The sequence below is a fragment of the Phodopus roborovskii genome, unplaced genomic scaffold (genome assembly GCF_943737965.1).
Source record: "Phodopus roborovskii unplaced genomic scaffold, PHOROB, whole genome shotgun sequence".
Classification (NCBI taxonomy): domain Eukaryota; kingdom Metazoa; phylum Chordata; class Mammalia; order Rodentia; family Cricetidae; genus Phodopus; species Phodopus roborovskii.
Window position 1 is genome coordinate 35363615 of NW_026126540.1, and position 18876 is coordinate 35382490.

The window sequence follows — 18876 nt, forward strand, 5'->3', positions numbered from 1 at the left end:
CTCCCCTTCCTTCTGAGGTCTCCGCTACATGCTTCTCATTCTTCTTCGCTCTGTTACTTGCCCTTACAGCACTGGGTGATTCTAGAATGAGACTTTCACAGTCATCATGGCTAAAACCCTGTCTTCCTTCCAAGTTCTTGTCGGTTCTGGGGTACAAAATGGGACACACATTAGTGGGAAGAACTCTGTGTTGCGTCACTGGGCAGGACATGCCATCGGCTTGCTGTGTGACTGTGGGCAAATTACTTAACCTTTCTGAACTACTCTCTCCTTGGCTGGCAAATGAGTGCTGGCTTCTAAAACTCCCTGCAACTATAATTCTGTGGTTTTAGGAAGCTGCAGCTTCATTGCTATGGAGCTGTCTGGGGCCATTAATGAGAATGTCACTCACAGACTTTAAAGAAACTGCCAGGGGGCCAGTGGAAATCAGTCACATGACTTATAGTTGTCAACTTCTCTAAGGCCTGCATAGCTGAGATGGGGGTTCCAGCAAACTTCAGAGGATCTGAAATGCCCTCCCCAAGGAGGGAGACAAACAACTCCAGGAGCCCCATGCTCCAAGGAAATCCATTTATTTCTAGACTGTCATTTGGATAGTTACAAGATGCGGGCAGGTTTGGACTCAGTTGGATACACAGTTTTGGGGAGCTGGAGTTGGGGGGCCTGGGCATTCTCTTATCTTTGCCAGACCGTCTTATGTGGTGCCCTCCTGGCCTTATACAGATATCCCTTAGAGTTCACCCAATAAACTTATGGCCAGGTCAGGAGGGACAAGCTTGCAGGACTTCAGTGGGGGCCAGGAGAGGTACAGAACCGGGCCACTGAGGCAGGCTGGCAGCTCACGAGGGTTCGTGAGGAATCAATTCCATACTTTCCACTCCAAAGCCAGCTCAAGTGGGTGACACAGCTGGAGGGGTGGCAGCTGAAGCAAGACTGTGACAGTGTCTGGGAAGGAGGGGAGCGGGAGCCCACCTCAGCGTTCTCCCACTGAGCTCCGCACCAGCCTGCAGAACCTACGTTCTGGCCTCCAGGAAAGCAGGCTCTTATTGTCTGGCTCTGCTAAAGCTGCCTCATTTGTAACCTAAATAATTCACTCACCCATCTCTCTCTGAGCATTAGGAGAAAAACAAAGCCAGCCCTAGCTCTGTGCTCAGGTTTCCATGGCACAGAGGGCAAGCCAGGAGGCTGGAAGGCCACCCCAGGCCTTCAACGGTCCCCTGGGAGGGGTGACAAACACCTGAAATGGGTCACAATGTGTTTCTTTCACCCTAGAGCTAAGGTGGCATTGGCAGCTCTGAAATGATTTTAAAACAAAATGAAACAAAACAAAGAATATGTCACAGAGACTTAATGTGTTCTGCAGAATATAGAATATTCACTTTTCTGACTTTTCCCAGAAAGTATTTGCCAAACCCTGCATCTCTCCTCCAACCTCCACTCTTCAATGTTAAAGGAGACCGTGACAACCTTTACCTCTGCATGGGATGCTGTATTCCTGCTGTATGCAGAGATTGTTAGAGGCCTGCCTTCTGAAGTTAGCAAAAATAAAAACATGCCCTGAGGTCAGTCAAATACTTAGGGAAATAGGGGAAGCTGACACTCCAACTAAATTATCACTGGTGCATCATCCAGCCTGGTCTCTAACAAACACCACTCCCTAAGGCCTTGGCGATGAGAGTAAGCCAGCGTGTTATTCCCAAGTCATCTAGGAGGCTAGGCTGATTGCAAAGACCTTCATCTTTGGGCTGTCCTCTGGCCTGACTCTGACTTCCAAGTACCTATCTAGGGAGATGGCTGCAATTGTGCTGAGTGACCTCTGGGCTATCATGGGTACTGTTTGGATCTGGGGGACTGAGAAGTGGATCCACTCTGCAGTGTGTGGGGATTCCGGATTGTTTTGGATGGGGGAATCAGTGGCCTTAAAGCCCCAGTGGTCAAAGTCCCATCTCCCAAGAAGCACGTCACTGCTACCCAAAAAGTGTTTGTAGGGTCCTGCTCTCTCAATAAAATTGCCATGTAAGGCCTAGCCTGGAATCTCAGCACCCATGGTTTGGAAGCCTGAATTGTGAGATCTTGGGCAAATCATCCCATCCCTCTGTGACTCAGTATTCTCATCCATTAAAACAAGCAAAACAAACCAACAAAAAGAAAAACAAAAAACACATGAAGTTCCGGTGGGGATGATCTCGAGGGCCTATCTATCCATCCCATAGACAGCAAAAGGTGAGCCACACGCCCTGCCTCTGCAGAACTCTGCTGAAGAACTGTTGACTCTACTTTCCAGCACTGTCAAAGGAGATCACAGTGGTTTGGAATCAGGGGACAGTTTCTCCTTTAACATCTTAGCATCTTGTTGAGATGCAGGACTCATGGGAAGATAGCCATGTGACTGATCATGGGATGACTGAAGATCTATGAGACTCTCATCCACCCCATCCCCACCACACCCACAGCAGGTAGCTCAGGGGCCATGGGACCTTTAAATTGCTTAAATTGTCTGTCATCCACTCCCTAGCTTGACAAGATATTCCTTAAGGACAGGATTATGTGTGACCTTTGTTTGTAGGAGATCACAGGTCTCTAAGTATGTGGCTGAAGATCTAAGCATTTCTGCTAAGCAGTGTGACTAACAGGGCCCTGGCAAGTCTGATGTTGCATTTGACATGGGGCACATGGGACTACATGTAAGGTAAGTGAGTCTTCATATCTGCTGGCTGGTGAGCAGAAGCCATTCTTCAGAGCTCAGGCAAGGCTGTCCTGCCTAAGCCACACCCCCTGAGAGTTATCGTGTGACCTAGAAAGAAAGTAATCGGGAAGAAAAAGGTTAGAGAAAGCAAGAGGGAGCCAACAATTGTAGCATGCCAGAGAGCCTGGGCCATAAAAGCACTTAGAGGTCACTGTTGCCAGTCTCCTAAAGCCATTCAGGCTGGACACGGGATGGAGCCCTGGTGGTCCATGCTGACATCAGTCAGACAAGCCTCACCCCTGTTTGCTGAGTCAGTACACACATTTCAAAGGCCATGTTTAGGCCACAAACCGTACCCTGTAACAGTATGACAAATGTCCCAAGCTCTGTGATGGGTCACACTTGGCAAATCTTGATAACATTCTTAGATTGGCTGTCTCCCTTTGCTGCCTACAGACAGGCTGCCCAACCTTCTACTCAGCCAAACTCTATTCTTCCTTCCTTCTTTCTTTTCTTTTTTTTAATATTTAATTTTTAAATTTTATGTATATGAGTACTTGTTCTGCATCAGATCCAACTACAGATGGTTGTGAACTCCCACGTGGTTGCTGGGAACTGAACTCAGGAACTCTGAAGTGCTCTTAACCACTGGGCCATTCCTCTAGCCCCACTTTCTTTTTTTAAGTTATATATGTGTGTGTGTGTGTGTGTGTGTGTGTGTGTGTGTGTGTGTGTGTGTTTTGTATCTGCATGAATGTCTATGTACCACATGTGTGTCTGGTGTCTAAGGAGGCCACATAAAGGTACTGAATTCTTTAGGACTTAGTAATAGACAGTTGGGAGCACCCATGTGGGTTCTGGGAATTGAACATGGGTCCTCTGCAAAAACAAGAAGTGTCCTTAACTGCTGAGCTATCCCCTACAGCCCCCAAACTGTCTCTTGCTGTAGCTAGCTATCAGTGTTGTGCATTCGATGAAAACCCCCACTTGTTTTAGAACCCTAGAACCTGTTTTTACTTCTGATTATCAGCCTTCTTGCTGTGTATGGTGGTGAATGGGGGCAGAGACACTGCCTTGGCTTGTCACTCATTTGCACCGATGATGATGACAATGACATGCAGCTAATTAGCCACAGCATGCAACCAATTAGCCAAGGCACACATGGAGCTGCTAAATAGTTTGATAAAAATTTAATTACCCCTTGTTTTGTGGGGCAGGCAGGGAGCCATGATGATAATAATCTTCTTGGGTGCTATCACTGAGGACAGATCAAGCTGACTAGAGGGGGAAAGGTAGGAACTGCAGGGAGCTAATGGCTGTAGAGTGGTGTAAGTGACAGGGGACAGTCTGTGGCAGAAGTTACTGTTTCTGGAATTCAGGTATTAGGAGAAATTCTGAGCTAGGTAATTTTTCCTAGTTCCCCATTCCCCCTGCCTTAGTTTTTGTTTTTGTTTTTTGTTTTGTTTTGCTTTGTTTTTTTGGGTTTTTGTTTGTTTTGTTTTTGTTTGTTTATTTGTTTTGAGACAGATATCATGTAGTTCAGGTTAGCCTTGAACTCCTGATCTTCCTGCTGAGTGCAAGGATTACAGACGTGTGCCACTGTGCCCTACTCCACTTTGTTTTTAAAGGCATAATATTTTCTAGTGGTAAACCCATGCTAAGCAAAGAGGAGAAAACCAAGCCAGGCAGGACATCGTTTTTTGCTGACAAGGGCAAACCACACCCTTAGCGGCAGTGCCTAGAGTGGAGACAGGCTCAGGTGGAGCGTCTGGAGTGTGTTCTCCTGGTTCACATGCCCACCTATGGCACTACCACCCTAGCCCTCCAGGGCTTGGCCCATGCGCTACCCCAGGTGAAGGGGGAACAGGAGGGGAGGATGAAGTATCCCCCTCAATACCTTGGTGGTTTTGACCTTGTGTCCACTGCTGCAGCTCCACCCCGACAGGTCCGGGAGCACCTTACACTCCTCCCCCCGCAGGCAGGGCTCCATCTGACACCACCACTTCTGCAGGACGATGGAGGCTGTGGGGCAGGAGGCAGGTGTGGCTCTAAGGTCTGGAGGCACAGCACTGGCCACAGCTGGTCCATAATTGAGGGGTACCTTCCCTTACACCTGGGGTTTTGATCGCTACCTTCCCCTTCTCTTCCCCTTACCCTGGGCTGACCAAAGAGGCAACACTGTGCTTAGGCTGCGGGCTGGGGACTATCCCAATCAACTTAATCACTACACTGCACCAAAAGGGGAGGAGGACAGCAAGCTAGCTGGCTGTCCTTAGCACAGAGGTACCATCTTCAGTGCTCTCCTTAGTGTACATGGGCTGATATCCAACCCACATCCAGGAGTGCACAAGCTGGCATGTGAGCTAGGGAGCATGGTAATGCAGATGCTACCAGAGTGTGAGAACGCAAGTGTGGGTAGAAAGGAGGGAGAGTGGGTATGTGATGTGAGTGACCATGTGTGTCCACAAGGAGAAGGCAAAGGTAGGCTGAGAATAAGAGACTTGTAGAACAGGACCTCTCTGGAGGAGCATGTGGGCTCTGGAGTTGGTGTGAGGGAATGCATCCCTGTGCGTATGGACCAGGTGGCAGGTATGTGTGTGGCCTGTAACAAGAGCTTTCTTCCTCTATGACACAGGGCAGGCTGTGTCTGCCTTCTCCTCCAAGACAATCCTCCATCACTTGAGACTGATCCTGTAAGCCTCAAGATAGCTATGAAACTAGATCCTCAGCAGATGGATGGTGAGGTCTAAACAGACTTTCTTATCTCTGCTCTGGGCCTCCTTACCCACCTGGTTGACCAGGACCTGGCCATTCACTCACCATCCACGCAGGAGGGCTTTGCCCTTGTAGTGCCAGCCACCTGGCCGGAAAGGCAGGAGCACTTGACGGTCTGGGAGCGCTCCTCGATGCGATTCCGGTTGCAGCAGCGATGCGCAGCAATCACTTCACAGGTGCCCTGCTTTACTAGGACTGATTGGGCCAGTAGTATAAGATCAGGAGACCCAGGCCTCGGAAAGGCTCTCCTCCCTCCCACCCTGCTGTAGATCCTCAAGCCCCTCCTCCTTCGTGATGGGAAGGTCAGTTAAGAGTATGGGGCTGTAATTCAGTGGTAGTGTTTCCTAGCATAGAGGCGAAGGCTCAGTTCATACCTTCAACACACAAACACACACACACACACACACACACACACACACACACACACACACACAGAGAGAGAGAGAGAGAGAGAGTTATCTAATGATCTAATGGTAAGGGAGAAAAGAGCAGATGCAATCTGTGTGTTACCTTCCCACCCCACCTCAGTGAGACCACATTCCAGACTCTTTGAAAGCTGGAGTTGCACACCAGCCCCCACCTTCCACTTTCTCAGGGTGAGGGCAAGGGCCCCAGAGCTTACAATGCGTGGGGGAGGATCATCCGCTTACAGAGGCTTTAGCCATCCCAGAAGGAAAACCCCAGAATTAGGCCAGGAGACTAGACCTAAGCCTCCACCCGAGGGCCTCTCACTGCAGAACACCTTCCCCCTGGAAAAGATAGGACCAATGTGTTTACCCAGGCTGTCTCTGGACTGGGCAGCAGAAGAGGATAGTTTCCTGGGTGATACCCAGAGGAGTCACCTCTGCCAATTTTACTCTGCCCCAGAGATCTGCCTGCATTTTGGGATGGGTTGGGGTGCCTTCTGGCTCTCCAGATGTCGTAGAAAACCCTTGTCTAGTCTCACCACCTTCTCCAAACCTGTGGCTGTTGGAGGCTGCAAGGAAGCAGAGGCCAGACGTGTCCACAGCCAGGCCAGGCACAGTGCTAGCACCCAGCTGCCTGGGTTCCAGTTGCTCGTGGTCCTCTCGCTCATTCTGTGGAGGGAAATGCATGCTTAACTCAGGGCAGTTGCTCCCTGTCTGCACCCAGTTTCAGCCTCTTCTCTGTGCCATGCTCTAGAAGCCCAAGGTTAAGCAGGATGCACACACCTTGTCTCCAGACAGCTTGCAGCCAGGCACGATGTCACTGCAGGAAGGGACGAGTGACACAGAAGGACCAGGGGACAGGAAGGTAGAGCCTGTGGAGGAAACATTGAAGAGACTTTGCAGAGTGAATTAAAGGGCTGTGCCATGGGTTAGACAACAATGACGCTGACTCCCACGTTTTGAGCTCTTGACCTAGACACTTCACTTGTGTGCTCTTGCACAAAGGCCTGCTATTGCCCATTTTACAAATAAAGCTCAAATAGTTTGGATATAGCCTCAACAACCATCAGTGGAGGAGCCCAGTACACTGTGGGGAGTCTGAAAACGCAGTCCCCTCCAGATCACTGGGAACACACAACAGAACAGACCAAACCCCAAAAGCATCTTGGGAACTTTGTAATGGTGTGTATGGTAGACTCTAGTGACAATCCAGTCTTACTGGAGGGGAGAAAGCAACAAATAGGAAGTGTATACACAGTGTGTACAAGGCAGGGGACATGCGTGCTACTGAATATGTACACACCAGGTCTGAAAAGTATACATTGCTTGCCATTAAGAAGGAAAATTTGTTGCTTGTGGAGAAGATGGAAGTAGGAGGGGGAATGATCCCCCCCCCCCCCGCCACCAATTTCTTTCTTTTACATGTTTGAGTTTCAAATCATGGAACTGCCCCAGCAGTGCAATTTAAATTTTAGAAAGACAGACAGGCTTGTCATAGTGGCATATGCTTGTGATCAGAGGTAGCAGCAAGAAGGATCATTGGTAGTTTGAGGCCAGCCTGGCTAACATAGTGGGTTCCAAGTTAGCAGGGGCTACATGGGAAGATACTACTTCAAACAAAAATAAAACACAAGCTGAGGGGGATGGCTCAGCGAGTGAGAGGACTTGCTGAGCAAGCATGAGAATGGCAATACAGATGTGAAGACAAAGACGATGTAGAAAGATCACTGGAACATTGGATAGCTTAATACTGGATTCAGGGAAAGACCCGTCTAAAGGAAGTAACATGGAGAAGGATATAGCAGGGAGCCTCTACCAGAAGGCTTCCCCAGACTTCGCATGGGTGCACACACATCAAAACAAACAGAGGAAGGAAGGTACAAATCTAGGCTGGAAGTTAAATGTCCTGCCAGAGATTGGCTACCATGTGACAAGAGCCAGAAGCTGCCCTAGGCCCGTTGCTCTATTCCTCCTTTCCCCTGTGAACCAAACAGGGCCCCAAACATCTATGCTGGAGTTGAGCAAGAACCAGAGAGAAACCAGGGACGCAGAAGCACCAAGAAGCTGGGAGAAACTAGTCACAGAGGGGACAGGAAGAGCTCTAGCAAGTGCCAGCTCAGACTAGGAATACCAGGGGCCAAACCAAAGGATATAGCTGCTCCCTTGGAGGGGATGTCCACTCCTCCATTACCATCTCTAGCTGTCTCACTTACCGTTCCTGGAGTCTTTAGGCTTCTGTCTGCTCATCTGCTGGTCTCAGACTCATTCCACCTGGATAAGTAGGGAGCAATACAGAGGTAGTTCAGAATAGAGAGGGGCCAGACCCCTACAGGGGCTAAGGGAAAGTTTGGAAAAAAATAAGGGAATGGGCACCAAAGGAAGTCCAGCTTAGGCTGTTCCCATGCAAGGGTAGTCATTTCTGCTCTGGGAATCTGTCTCTGCTCCCCTGCCTTCCTCCCCCAGACCATGGAAACCTGAGGAGGAGGCTGACCCTGAGAACAGTGGCTGGATTTTCTTTTTTTCTAGAAGTGAAGCAATAGTGAGGGGATTTAAGTACCAGTGCTGTCATCTCTCTGGTCTTGGGACACAGCTAGAGTCAGAGAAGCTTGCAGAGCTTAGTCCTGGAAGAGATCCCTGGGGGAGACTCCTAAGATCTCCAAATTGGGTTAGCCTCTACCTCCAACCCATCATGAGCCGCTTCTGGACGCCTCTAGAGCTGGCTTAATTCTGTTACTGTTCTTACAGAGGGCTAACCTAGCAGTGCAACAGGTCTCTGCTTCAGTGCATAGCCCACAAGAGTTTCTCCATTCTCGCACAAGGTCCTGTCCTCACTCAGTCTCCAGTGAGAAGTAAAACTAAAACACACAGGCTGCTGAGCTCCGGAATGGCCTAGAGGGGGTAGTGGAGGGGGTCGTGCCCACCCACTGGGGATGGGTATGTTCCCGCCCTTCGAGATATGCCTCTTTTCTGAGTGGGTCTGCTCTTTCAGCCTGTGTCGGTGACCCTCATTTTGAGCATTGCAGATGCCATTTGTTCTCGTTTTGGTGACATCCTATTTCTGGCTGAACACTACCAGTATCCCGTGAGCATGAGCATTTCTCCTAGATACCCCAATGCCCACAAAACTTAGGGGAAAGGTGTACTCAGGATCTCTGGCATTCTATTCTTTCCTCAGATGGCGCTGGAGGCGTCTTCTGGGATTTGTTCTTCAGTGTCTACCTCAGTTTCCTTGGGCTGTTTTCCTCAATCCCCAATACAGGTTAAGGTGATGCTGAGAGAGTAGCCTGCATACCAACAAGGAGTCAACAAGAACCTTCGACCTTGCTTTGCTTGCTCCTGTCCCCCTCCAGCGCCCATTCTTATCCTGGTACCCACCTGTAGTGGCCCGGGTTCAACCTTCTGGCCTGAGGTCCTTGATGCCTCTGAGCTGGGGATCTAAACTCCCAAGGGCGGGCTCTCCCCGGGAGTGATCAGCTTGGGTGTTGTCTGGTCCCCAGCTCTGTCTGTGATCGATCAATCGTTATCAAGTTTCTGTGCCCCGAGGAGAGCAGGACAATGGCTAAGCAGACATCCTAGCCTAGTGAGCCCCGCTCTGAGTAACGGGATGCTCTGGGCCTGGACCCACCAGCCCTGCGGAGCTCAGCCAGATCCTCCCGAGCTTGCTGCCCTCGGGCTTGGGAGAGCACAGCCTCTTGGCTGGGAGTAGTCTCTGCTCTTTCAGCCCTTGTGGTACCGCCGCCGCCTCTTTGGAGACAGCATGGGGCGCTCTGCGGGGAGTGATGGGCACAGCTGGCACGCAGCGGCCTCTGGTGGCGCAGGGAGAGACCGGGGACAGAAGCCCACCGGCACTGTTTTCCTAGAAAATTCTCTGGGGCAGGATGCGACAATTAGAACAAATCCCTAAAACTTCCAGTAATGTGGCCCCTAGTCCTGTGGTTAAAGGGAGGTAGGTGGTGTTCTGGGATGGACACTGGGGCTGGAAGTAAGTAGTCTTCACCTACTCCAGCAGTAGACTGTTAAATCTGAGCTCATTAAGTCTTAAAATTCAGTTCTTTAGACCACGCATAGTGGTTCACACCTATAATCCCAGAATTTGGGAGACTGTGGAAGGAGAATTGGCACGAATTCTGGCACAGCCTGAGCTGTATTGTGAGTCCCTATCCCTCCCCGAAAATGCAGAGATGGGGACAGGGGAGACAGGAGGGTGCCTGCAAGTTTGAGGATAGCTTGTCTATATGATTTACACAGGTTTCCAGACCAGATAGGGCTGCTTAGCCAGACCATATCTCAAAATGAAGGGAGAGAGAGAGACAGACAGGGAGCTAGAGAGACAGAGACAGAGAGCCAGTGTTCCTGAGGTGCTTTCCAGGCACTGGAAGTTAGGACCACTGAATTGGAAGCTTCCTTTGTTGCAGGAAGTTCTTCACCACAGGGTTTCCCAGCTGGCACCCAGAAGGGATTAGGAAAGACTTTCAGCACAGAAGTGCTGCCCTCCTACCTGGGAAGACCAGGGCCAGTTCCAGGGTGGAGAACCAGACGAGGGCTTCAAGAGGCTGCTGAACAGCCCTGTGGATGATGAGCATAACTCTCATCTTGGGAACCAAAGCTGAGGTGCCAAATGTCTTCATCAGAAAAAATGGTAAATAATCCCAATGACAAAATTTTAACAGGTTTGTATTTTAGATGCATTAAGCACTGAGGGCAGAGGTGTTTCGTGAATCTGTCTCTTCATGGGAGGGGGTATGCCCCTGTTACAGTGAAGTAGATCTCAGGAGGTGGTAAAGTGTGGGGGAGAAACAAAGGATGAGCCTGCTTCTAGGTCGTGAGCACACAGCCTGGGACAAGGGATGGGCCCCCCTCTCTTTCACTCTTCCCACTGTGTAGGTGCTGGGGATTGAACTTGAGTCATCGGGCTTGTCACCTTTATCTGCTAAGCCATTCTCCCCACCTCATTAAGTCAAAGTCAAGGCTTGGACTTACTATGTAGCCCAGGCTAGCTGCTAACTTCCGATGCTCCTGCCTCTGCCTCTGCCTCCTGGGATTACAGATGAATGCCACCATGCCTGACTAAGGGGGCCTGTTTGGAGGATGCCCTGTTGCCCTCCCTGACTCAGACCTGGTTCTCCTCTGTCTCCGAGGAATGTCTCTCTGCTCCCAGGAGAGAACACATCTCATAAATGTACTTTTCCTGCTCTGTCCCCCTTCCCCCTCACTCTCTACTGTCTCATTGAGAGGACCTCTAACCAGGTGTGGGGAAGTCAGGATGGATGAGATATGATGGCCCAGGAATAGGTGCAGGGGGCGTTCAGAGATTTGAGAGCCATCGAATTTGGTTATGGATGGGAGCCAGAATGGTTCCAGAGTCTGGGGGAGCAAATGACCCCCTGACCATTATCTGGTACTGGAGTCCAGGGGTCTAAAGGCTCTATGGCCCACTTTTGTAGCCACACTGTGGATGCTGTGAAGAGCAAAGAAGCTGGGTGACACTGGAAAGTGATAGTTAAACTGTCCCAGAAACACTGAATAATAAAACCAAAGGTTATTCTTTTTTTTCTCTAGTCTTTGGCTTCCCACTGACACTATGCCGTGTATCAGACAGTTGGTTTCAGTTTTTCTCAAACAGAAAGAAAACACCCATAGTGGCAGAATGTTCTTGGCCCCTGGATGCCTTTGCTGCTGTATTTGAGTCTGAATTTTTAACCAGTCCTCCCCAACTCTGTCCCAGTGACTTTCATTGCTCTTTGCACTCATCTGCCTCCCAAAAGCTTAAGAATATTTACAGCAAGTCTGTGTACTTTGTTTCAGTGACCACTGTGGAATTTTTATTTAGAAGTGGCCAAGAAAGCCACCCCATTGCGGGAGGCACAGGTTATCCCAGGGTATGATTAGGAAGCACCTACTGGGTGCCTACAGGTAGAATTCCAGGGAGTCTGTGGTTCCCCAAAGGGCCTTGACTTCTGTTGAACTGTGTACTGGGGATACATGGGACCGGGTAGTTATCAACTGTAACCCCAAGTATAAGCACAGTGATCCTCTTCTCTCCAGAAGGCAAAGAAAGAGCACGCCTTGGCTGTTTCTTGGTCCAGCCCTAGTCTTTAGCAGTGGGCTTTTCTGGCAGCCCAGAGAAGCTTTTAGACTGGCCTTTGCCTCCCCCTGGCGGTAGCCAGAGAACTTGCTCAGCATCCCCGTTCTGCTTGGAGTCTCTGAGGGTGGGGGTTTAGGATTCCCATTTCCTTCTTCCTCATCCAGAGAAACCGGCGTCAGAAAACGGTTCTGACATACGTATGGCTCTCTAAGAGGTTGCGTGACTGTTGGGCAAGTCTAGTAAAATAACAGGGCACAGTCCACTCCTGCCTCATCTGTAAAATGGTTGTAGCCCACCTTGCATTGTTGGTGTAGTGGAATAATGAATAGAAGTTGCTTTGTAGAGGGCCTAGTATGAAGCAAGTCCTCAATAACTGTAGTTTTTATTTATTATGCCGTTAGCCTTACTAACTAACTGGCCGGCAGAAGTCTCAATATGGAGGAACAGTGCTGAGAAAGTGGGATGGGAGTGACAGTCGTTCTATAGAATGTAAGTGACTTTCACACGGAACATTGCCTTAAGGAGCGCAGAATTTTGCTCCAGAACCCCGATCCCGGGAGGTCAACTGCCGGGCGTGATTAGCACAGCAGCCAGCACTAGCTCACTCTCTGCTCCAGATTCAGCAGCTCCAGCCTAAGGTGTTATCACACCAAGCGCTTCACACCCAAGTGGATGTTTCGCTCTGAAGTCATTAGCTCCATCATTCTCCATGCTGGCTGGCCACCCGAACCGAACGGGGGAAGACTGCCCCTCACCCCCACCCCTGTCACAATGGCTAAATTCTAACGGATTAAATCTAGCGGATGTTAATCTACAGAACGACTGGAATGTTTCCTTCTCCCCGCTTTCTTCCCACAACAGATCCTTCCCCTGTGACACTCTGGCGGAAGGAAGTCGGGATGTGGATAAGAGGCGGGGAGCTGTTGGGGCAGTTCCCCCAAGGCCTAGAGCCTGGGGAAGTTTGGCCTGGATCAAGAGAGGGCACCGCCCACATAGAGCCCTAGGGGCGGGGCCTCTCCAGGGGCGGGGCCGCGGCCGAGGGCGGGGCAGGGAGGCAGCATGCTAAACCGGGTGCGCTCGGCTGTGGCGCACCTGGTGAGCTCGGGTGGCACTCCGTCCCAACGCCCTAAGTCCCCCGATCTGCCCAACGTGACCTCGGCGCCACCTGCCGCCACAGAAACACCCAAGAATCCCCCGGCAAGGCCTGGAAGCGAGATCGGGACACGCCTGAAGACAGCGGAGACTCGGGCGAACTTCTCCAGACCTACTTTTCTTCAGCTCAGCCCCGGGGGGCTGCGACGCGCCGACGACCACACAGGCCGGGCTGTGCAAAGCCCTCCGGACACCGGTCGCCGCCTGCCTTGGAGCACAGGCTATGCCGAGTGAGCACCCCCGGGGCTCCCAGATGAGGATTGGGACTTCCACCCTCCCAGGAGACGCATTTTGGCCGCTGCCCTCCCTCACCAGCACGACGTTCAGGGGACCTTCCCAGGAGCCTGCACCCTTCCAGCTCTGTCTCGGATAGAGTGCAGCCTCAATAGCCTTCTTCAGGACCTTGCCCACTTCCCCCTGGCCGGCTCAGGACGGTCCACCCCTAGGGAGAGCGCACGGCGCACTGAGGATGAGTTGGCCGGTTCACAGTCGTTGCCCGCGGTTCACAGGCTAAGGGAGGGGAGGCTTGAGAAGGAGCAGTTCCTTTTTCCAGGGAGATCACGGGTGGAAAGACTCGTTCACCCGCTTCCTGACCCCAGCGCCCCAGTTCCCTGTCCTTCTTACCGGCCCCCTCCCCCTCTACACCCAGAAATAGCCGGCGGCGACACCAGAAGGCCGCCGGCTTCCCTGGGCGGGGGAGGGGTCCGCCCGCAGTGAGCTATGGTTCCCTTTGGATGCGGGTCTGCAGACAGGTGCTGGTAGAGCAAGGAAAAAGACCCTTTGGTTTGCACGACCCGAACGACAGCGTGCTCCCAGAACGTGTACATTTTTAATGCATCTTCGGGGAAATCCGAGCCAAGCCACCAGGGACATGGGGGCACTGAGGTCGTGGAGGGAGGTGGTGGGTGGCTCCTCCCCCTCACCGCCTCACTTAGCTCCTGCGTGGGGCGTGGGAGGTGTTTCTAGCTAAGAGACTTTTGCTCAGTCCAGGTGTGCCCGTTTTCTCCTACCCCACTTGGGCTGGGGCACTTCCTCACTGCAAGAGAAGTTTTGACTGGTCTGACCACACCCCCAGCACCACCTTCCAGAAAGTCTCCTTTGCCCAAGGATTCGGGAACCGAGGCAGTTACAGTTAAGGGCCTTTCTGTGAGGCTGTCCATTCTGCCACCCAGACAGTACTTCTTGCTAGCCCTGTCTTCTCTTCCCTCTGGCTTGAAGCCCAGGCAGCTGTGACCTTTTTCAGATTGGCCAGCAGGCAGGAGAGTGTGTGTGTCTAAGGTGGGGTTATTCCAGGACCTAGTCTGGTGTCTAACCTGATGTGGGACACTCTGGCCTGGCAGGGTCATCAATGCTGGCAAGAGCAGGCACAATGAGGACCAGGCTTGCTGTGAGGTCGTGTACGTGGAACGCCAGAGGGGTGTTACAGGGGCCTCCAGGGAGCCTACCCGGAACCAGGTAACACTCCATCCTCCTAACCCCCAGCAATGTGGTGACATCAGTCTTCAGGGGTTTCAGGCACTGGAGGTTCTACATCCACCGTAGGAACCCTGGGGTGGCTTCAGTTAGATTAGATCACTATTAATGATTACTATTGCATTTAAAGTAGAGCTGCTCGTGTATTTATAGATGATTTAACTAATCATCACTGCTGATCTTTGGATCCTTCATGTTTGGATCCTTCTCTCTCTTTACACAGTAGGCTGTACATGAATAATTTGCCTTAATATCACACTCAGCTCACCTATGCGATGTTTATAGGGTGCTTACAGGCTTGTTCTGCCCTGTCACCCTCCTCCCCCACTGACTTCCAGCTCTTCCTTCACCAGGGACTCTGCTTCCACTACTGGGGCCTGTTTGATGGGCATGCTGGTGGAGGAGCAGCTGAAATGGCTTCCCGGCTCCTGCATCGCCACATCCGGGAACAGCTGAAGGATCTAGTAGAAATACTTCAGGACCCCTTGCCACCTCCGCTCTGTCTCCCATCCACTCCAGGAACCCCAGGTTTCTCTGACCCTTCACACCTAGTCAGCCCTCAGTCCTGCTGGTCTCCACAGAAAGAAGTAACCCACGAAAGCCTGGTAGTAGGGGCCATCGAGAACGCCTTCCAGCTCATGGTGAGGGGGTGACCTGTGCCAATAACGTGCTGTGTAGACACTCCAGTCAACACTATGTGGAGGGAGTCACTGGGTGGGTGGCCCCCAGAATCCACACCACCTTGGGGAGCCTGTTACCCCTATGGGGTCCTCCTCTTGTCCATTCTGGCCTGCAGAGGCAGGAAGTAGGGCAGGTTACTGAGTTGGAAGCTTTTCTGTCCCCTTTGACCCTTCCTCACCTGGCAGGATGAGCAGATGGCACGGGAGCGGCGAGGCCACCAGGTGGAGGGGGGCTGCTGTGCACTGGTTGTGGTGTACCTGCTAGGCAAGATGTATGTGGCCAATGCAGGTGACAGCAGGTGAGTGGGGAGAGGGCTTTGAAAGTGGCCACGCACAGGGTCATACTCTCAGGATGATGGGAAAGCAGAGTGAGGTGGTGGTGGGTCAAGTATAAAAGATTGGAGGGATGGGAAGGGCAGCGACAGCTGTAAGACAAGGCTGGAAATATCTACAAGGGAAGGAAAGGCGAGGACCTGAGTGAAGAATCATCAGGTTCATTATGGGGAGGGCCCAGTCCTTTTGGAATTCTCCATGGAGGGTCTGGGAAAGCCAGATCCAAGCCTTGTCTGTCTCTGGGCAGGGCCATCATTATCCGGAATGGTGCCATCATTCCAATGTCCAGGGAGTTCACACCAGAGACGGAGCGCCAGCGTCTTCAGCTGCTTGTAAGTAGGGGCCTAACTGGAGACCCCAGTCTTACTCTTACATCTCTCCCTACGGAAAGCTTCCTTCTGGGAACTTCCTGGGAAGGTGCTGAGTAGACTATGGAGTGCTCGGTGAGCTGGAGGGATGAAGCAGGAGCAATGAGCCTGAGCTGCCACTGTAGCCCACGTTGAGGAAGTGAGTCAACAAAGGCTGCATCGTAGTGAGTCCTAGTGTGGGCATCGGGATTGCCTGGGGTTGAATCCTGCTTTGTGTAATTATATGACTTCTGACAAGTCCCTTATTCAATGGTTCGTGCTTCACAGGCCTTTGTGAAGGGTGAGTTTATGTTACTATTAGAGGGGTGTGTAGCCTGCAGTAAACTTAATTTAAGGGTCGGCTATAATTTAACAGTTATATGTTGTATCTGGGTGTAATGCCCATTCTCCTGTCTGGCCCTTCCCAACTCAGGGCTTCCTGAAACCAGAACTGCTAGGCAGTGAGTTCACTCACCTTGAGTTTCCCAGAAGAGTTCAGCCCAAGGAGCTGGGGCAGAGGATGCTGTACAGGGACCAGAATATGACTGGCTGGTAAGACTTCCCTCAGAGCTGGGGCCGTTCCCATGGCAATGCATCCAGTCCTTCACCAGCAGCAAAGTGGCAGCTGCAGGCTGGGTCAGACTGGGAGCTGGGGAGTATGGCCATTCCCTGGAAGGCCTTGTGTGGGAGTGTGCTGTTTGTGGGGGATAAGGACTTTGCCACCTGGGTGATACCTCCTCTACTCCTCCCTCCCCAGGGCCTACAAAAAGATTGAGTTGGAGGATCTCAGGTTTCCTCTGATCTGTGGGGAGGGCAAAAAGGTAAACCCTGTGGCAGAGGGGGGAGGGCAGGAAGAACCACCACAGCTCGTCCAGGGAGGTGGAGGTTTCACCGAACAGTAGGTGTGGGAGGGTTCTCTGGTTTCGGTGAGTCTGAGAAAGGAACTAAATAGCATCGTTCTTTCTCATTTCCCTCAGGCCCGGGTAATGGCTACCATCGGGGTGACCCGAGGCTTGGGAGACCACAACCTTAAGGTCTGCAGTTCCACCCTGCCCATCAAGCCTTTCCTCTCCTGCTTCCCCGAGGTGAGCACACCTTTCCTTCAGGATGCTCAGGCCGGCTTTTACCCCTTTATCTCTTCCCTGACCAGCAACCCTCACACCTCAGACCTTACTTCCTTCTTTCCCTACCAGGTACGAGTGTATGACCTGACACAGTATGAGCATTGTCCAGATGATGTGCTAGTCCTGGGAACAGATGGCTTGTGGGATGTGACCAGTGACTGTGAGGTAGCCGCCACTGTGGACAGGGTGCTATCAGCCTATGAGCCCAATGATCCCAGCAGGTAGGGGGTTGCCTGGCAAGGTGTTGGGGGGTTAGCACAGAAGGGGCGAAGGGGAACAAAGCCTGGAGACCCACATGTGGGCCTGTATCTCTGTCTTCTCATATGCGTGTCGGTACATGAATGTGCACATGTGCTCCTGGCAGGTATACAGCTCTGGCCCAAGCTCTGGTCCTGGGGGCCCGGGGCATCCCCCGGGACCGTGGCTGGCGTCTCCCCAACAACAAGCTGGGTTCCGGGGATGACATCTCGGTCTTCGTCATCCCCCTGGGAGGGCCAGGCAGTTACTCCTGATGGGCTCAGCCCCAACCCCCTCATTGCCATCTCTGCCTCTCCATACTTACCCTTCTCCAAGTCCAAATACCGAAGTTGTGTGTCCCCCCCACTCGAGTGGCTATTTAATTGACAAAGGGACGCCCACTAGATCCAGAATTACAGCAACTGACAAATAAACCGGATGGATAAAGGTGTGTGTCATTATTCACTTTGACCAAAGCCTGAACAGCAGGTCGTCGATGGAAAGAACATCAGAACATTCCTAAAAATGTGGCTTCCCCAGAGTCTTCTGCTGCCCCCTTTGCCCACTCCATGTACTGTCACCGGTGGCCCCATCTGCCACATCCATCTGTGGCTTCTTCCATCCGCTGATACTCGCCAAGTCTGTGTGTCTAGCCCAAACCTTGGCCTAGCTTTAGACCCATGCATTCCAGGCATCTCCCAACCACTTCCTCCATAGCTAGTGCTCTAGTGCTTCCAATCAATTGTGAATGCACAATTCCCCCGCCAATAATTCTTCCGCTGGGTCATCTTTTTATGGGCACCATCATGGCTGCTCAAGTCAGTAATCTCAGCAGGTGCTCACAACTGGCTTATGTATCTTCATTACCATTCTCAACTACTTCAGCCGTGCAGGCCATGTAATGTTTCAGGAAATCAGCTGCCTATGTGATGGTATATGCAGTGTAACCCAGCTGTGTCCTAGGCTGTGCCATCTCAGTTTGTGTAAGTACAATGGTGAAATTCCCCAGCAACACATTGTCATAACATCTCTAATATTAAGAGATGTATGACTCCTCTGTTGACTATTTAAAGATATTTCACATTGCCTTTATCTCTGCCTCTGTCGTCACATTAGCTCTTTATTACACCAGCTTCCTAACTTCAGTTAGGACTCCTTATTATGTCTAGGACAAACTGCACTCAAAGTCCTGAGCTTGGCATACAAGGACCTTCATAATATGGTCTGGCTACTGTTTCTTTCTCCAGCTTCACCATTCCCCTCCAAACTCTGTGGGCTTGTCAGAGTTCCAACTTACTTTAAATCTCACATTACCAGTTCTTGACTATTTACCAGGTATCCCACAGCCCCTGTATGCTGCTAAGGCAGTTCCTCCAGGATTATAACTATCCACAGGAGGAGCCAGTGGGGGGTAGTTATGGAGAGCAGGGACTCTTAAGTCTGACTGTTTTGACCAAACACCACAGAAACTTGTGTGAGCCTCCATGTCTCAGTGAAATGTATGTAACAGTACTGCCTCATAAGAGCTAAAAGTAGTGTGTAGGCAAGCAAGGGTCATGTGATAAAGTTTCAATAAA

At 51.4% G+C, this 18876-nt stretch overlaps 2 protein-coding genes across 2 annotated transcripts; one reads left to right on the forward strand and one right to left on the reverse strand.

The window, feature by feature from the left end:
- Positions 1-2493: 2493 nt before the first annotated feature.
- On the reverse strand, positions 2494-8214 carry Tafa3 (TAFA chemokine like family member 3). Its single transcript, XM_051199321.1, has 6 exons — positions 8082-8214; positions 6652-6740; positions 6422-6537; positions 5507-5656; positions 4584-4708; positions 2494-2794 (listed from the first exon to the last, which is right to left on the reverse strand). Exons 3-6 carry the CDS (start codon positions 6534-6536, stop codon positions 2783-2785), a joined length of 402 nt encoding a protein of 133 aa, XP_051055278.1. The 5' UTR covers position 6537; positions 6652-6740; positions 8082-8214; the 3' UTR covers positions 2494-2782.
- A 4751-nt stretch (positions 8215-12965) lies between these two features.
- Ppm1j (protein phosphatase, Mg2+/Mn2+ dependent 1J) lies at positions 12966-17746 on the forward strand. The gene is made up of 10 exons (XM_051199315.1): positions 12966-13335; positions 14446-14560; positions 14932-15219; positions 15445-15557; positions 15839-15923; positions 16372-16490; positions 16696-16759; positions 16916-17023; positions 17132-17283; positions 17427-17746. The coding sequence occupies exons 1-10, from the start codon at positions 13013-13015 to the stop codon at positions 17572-17574; spliced, it is 1515 nt and encodes a 504-aa protein (XP_051055272.1). The 5' UTR covers positions 12966-13012; the 3' UTR covers positions 17575-17746.
- The last annotated feature ends 1130 nt before the right edge of the window (positions 17747-18876 follow it).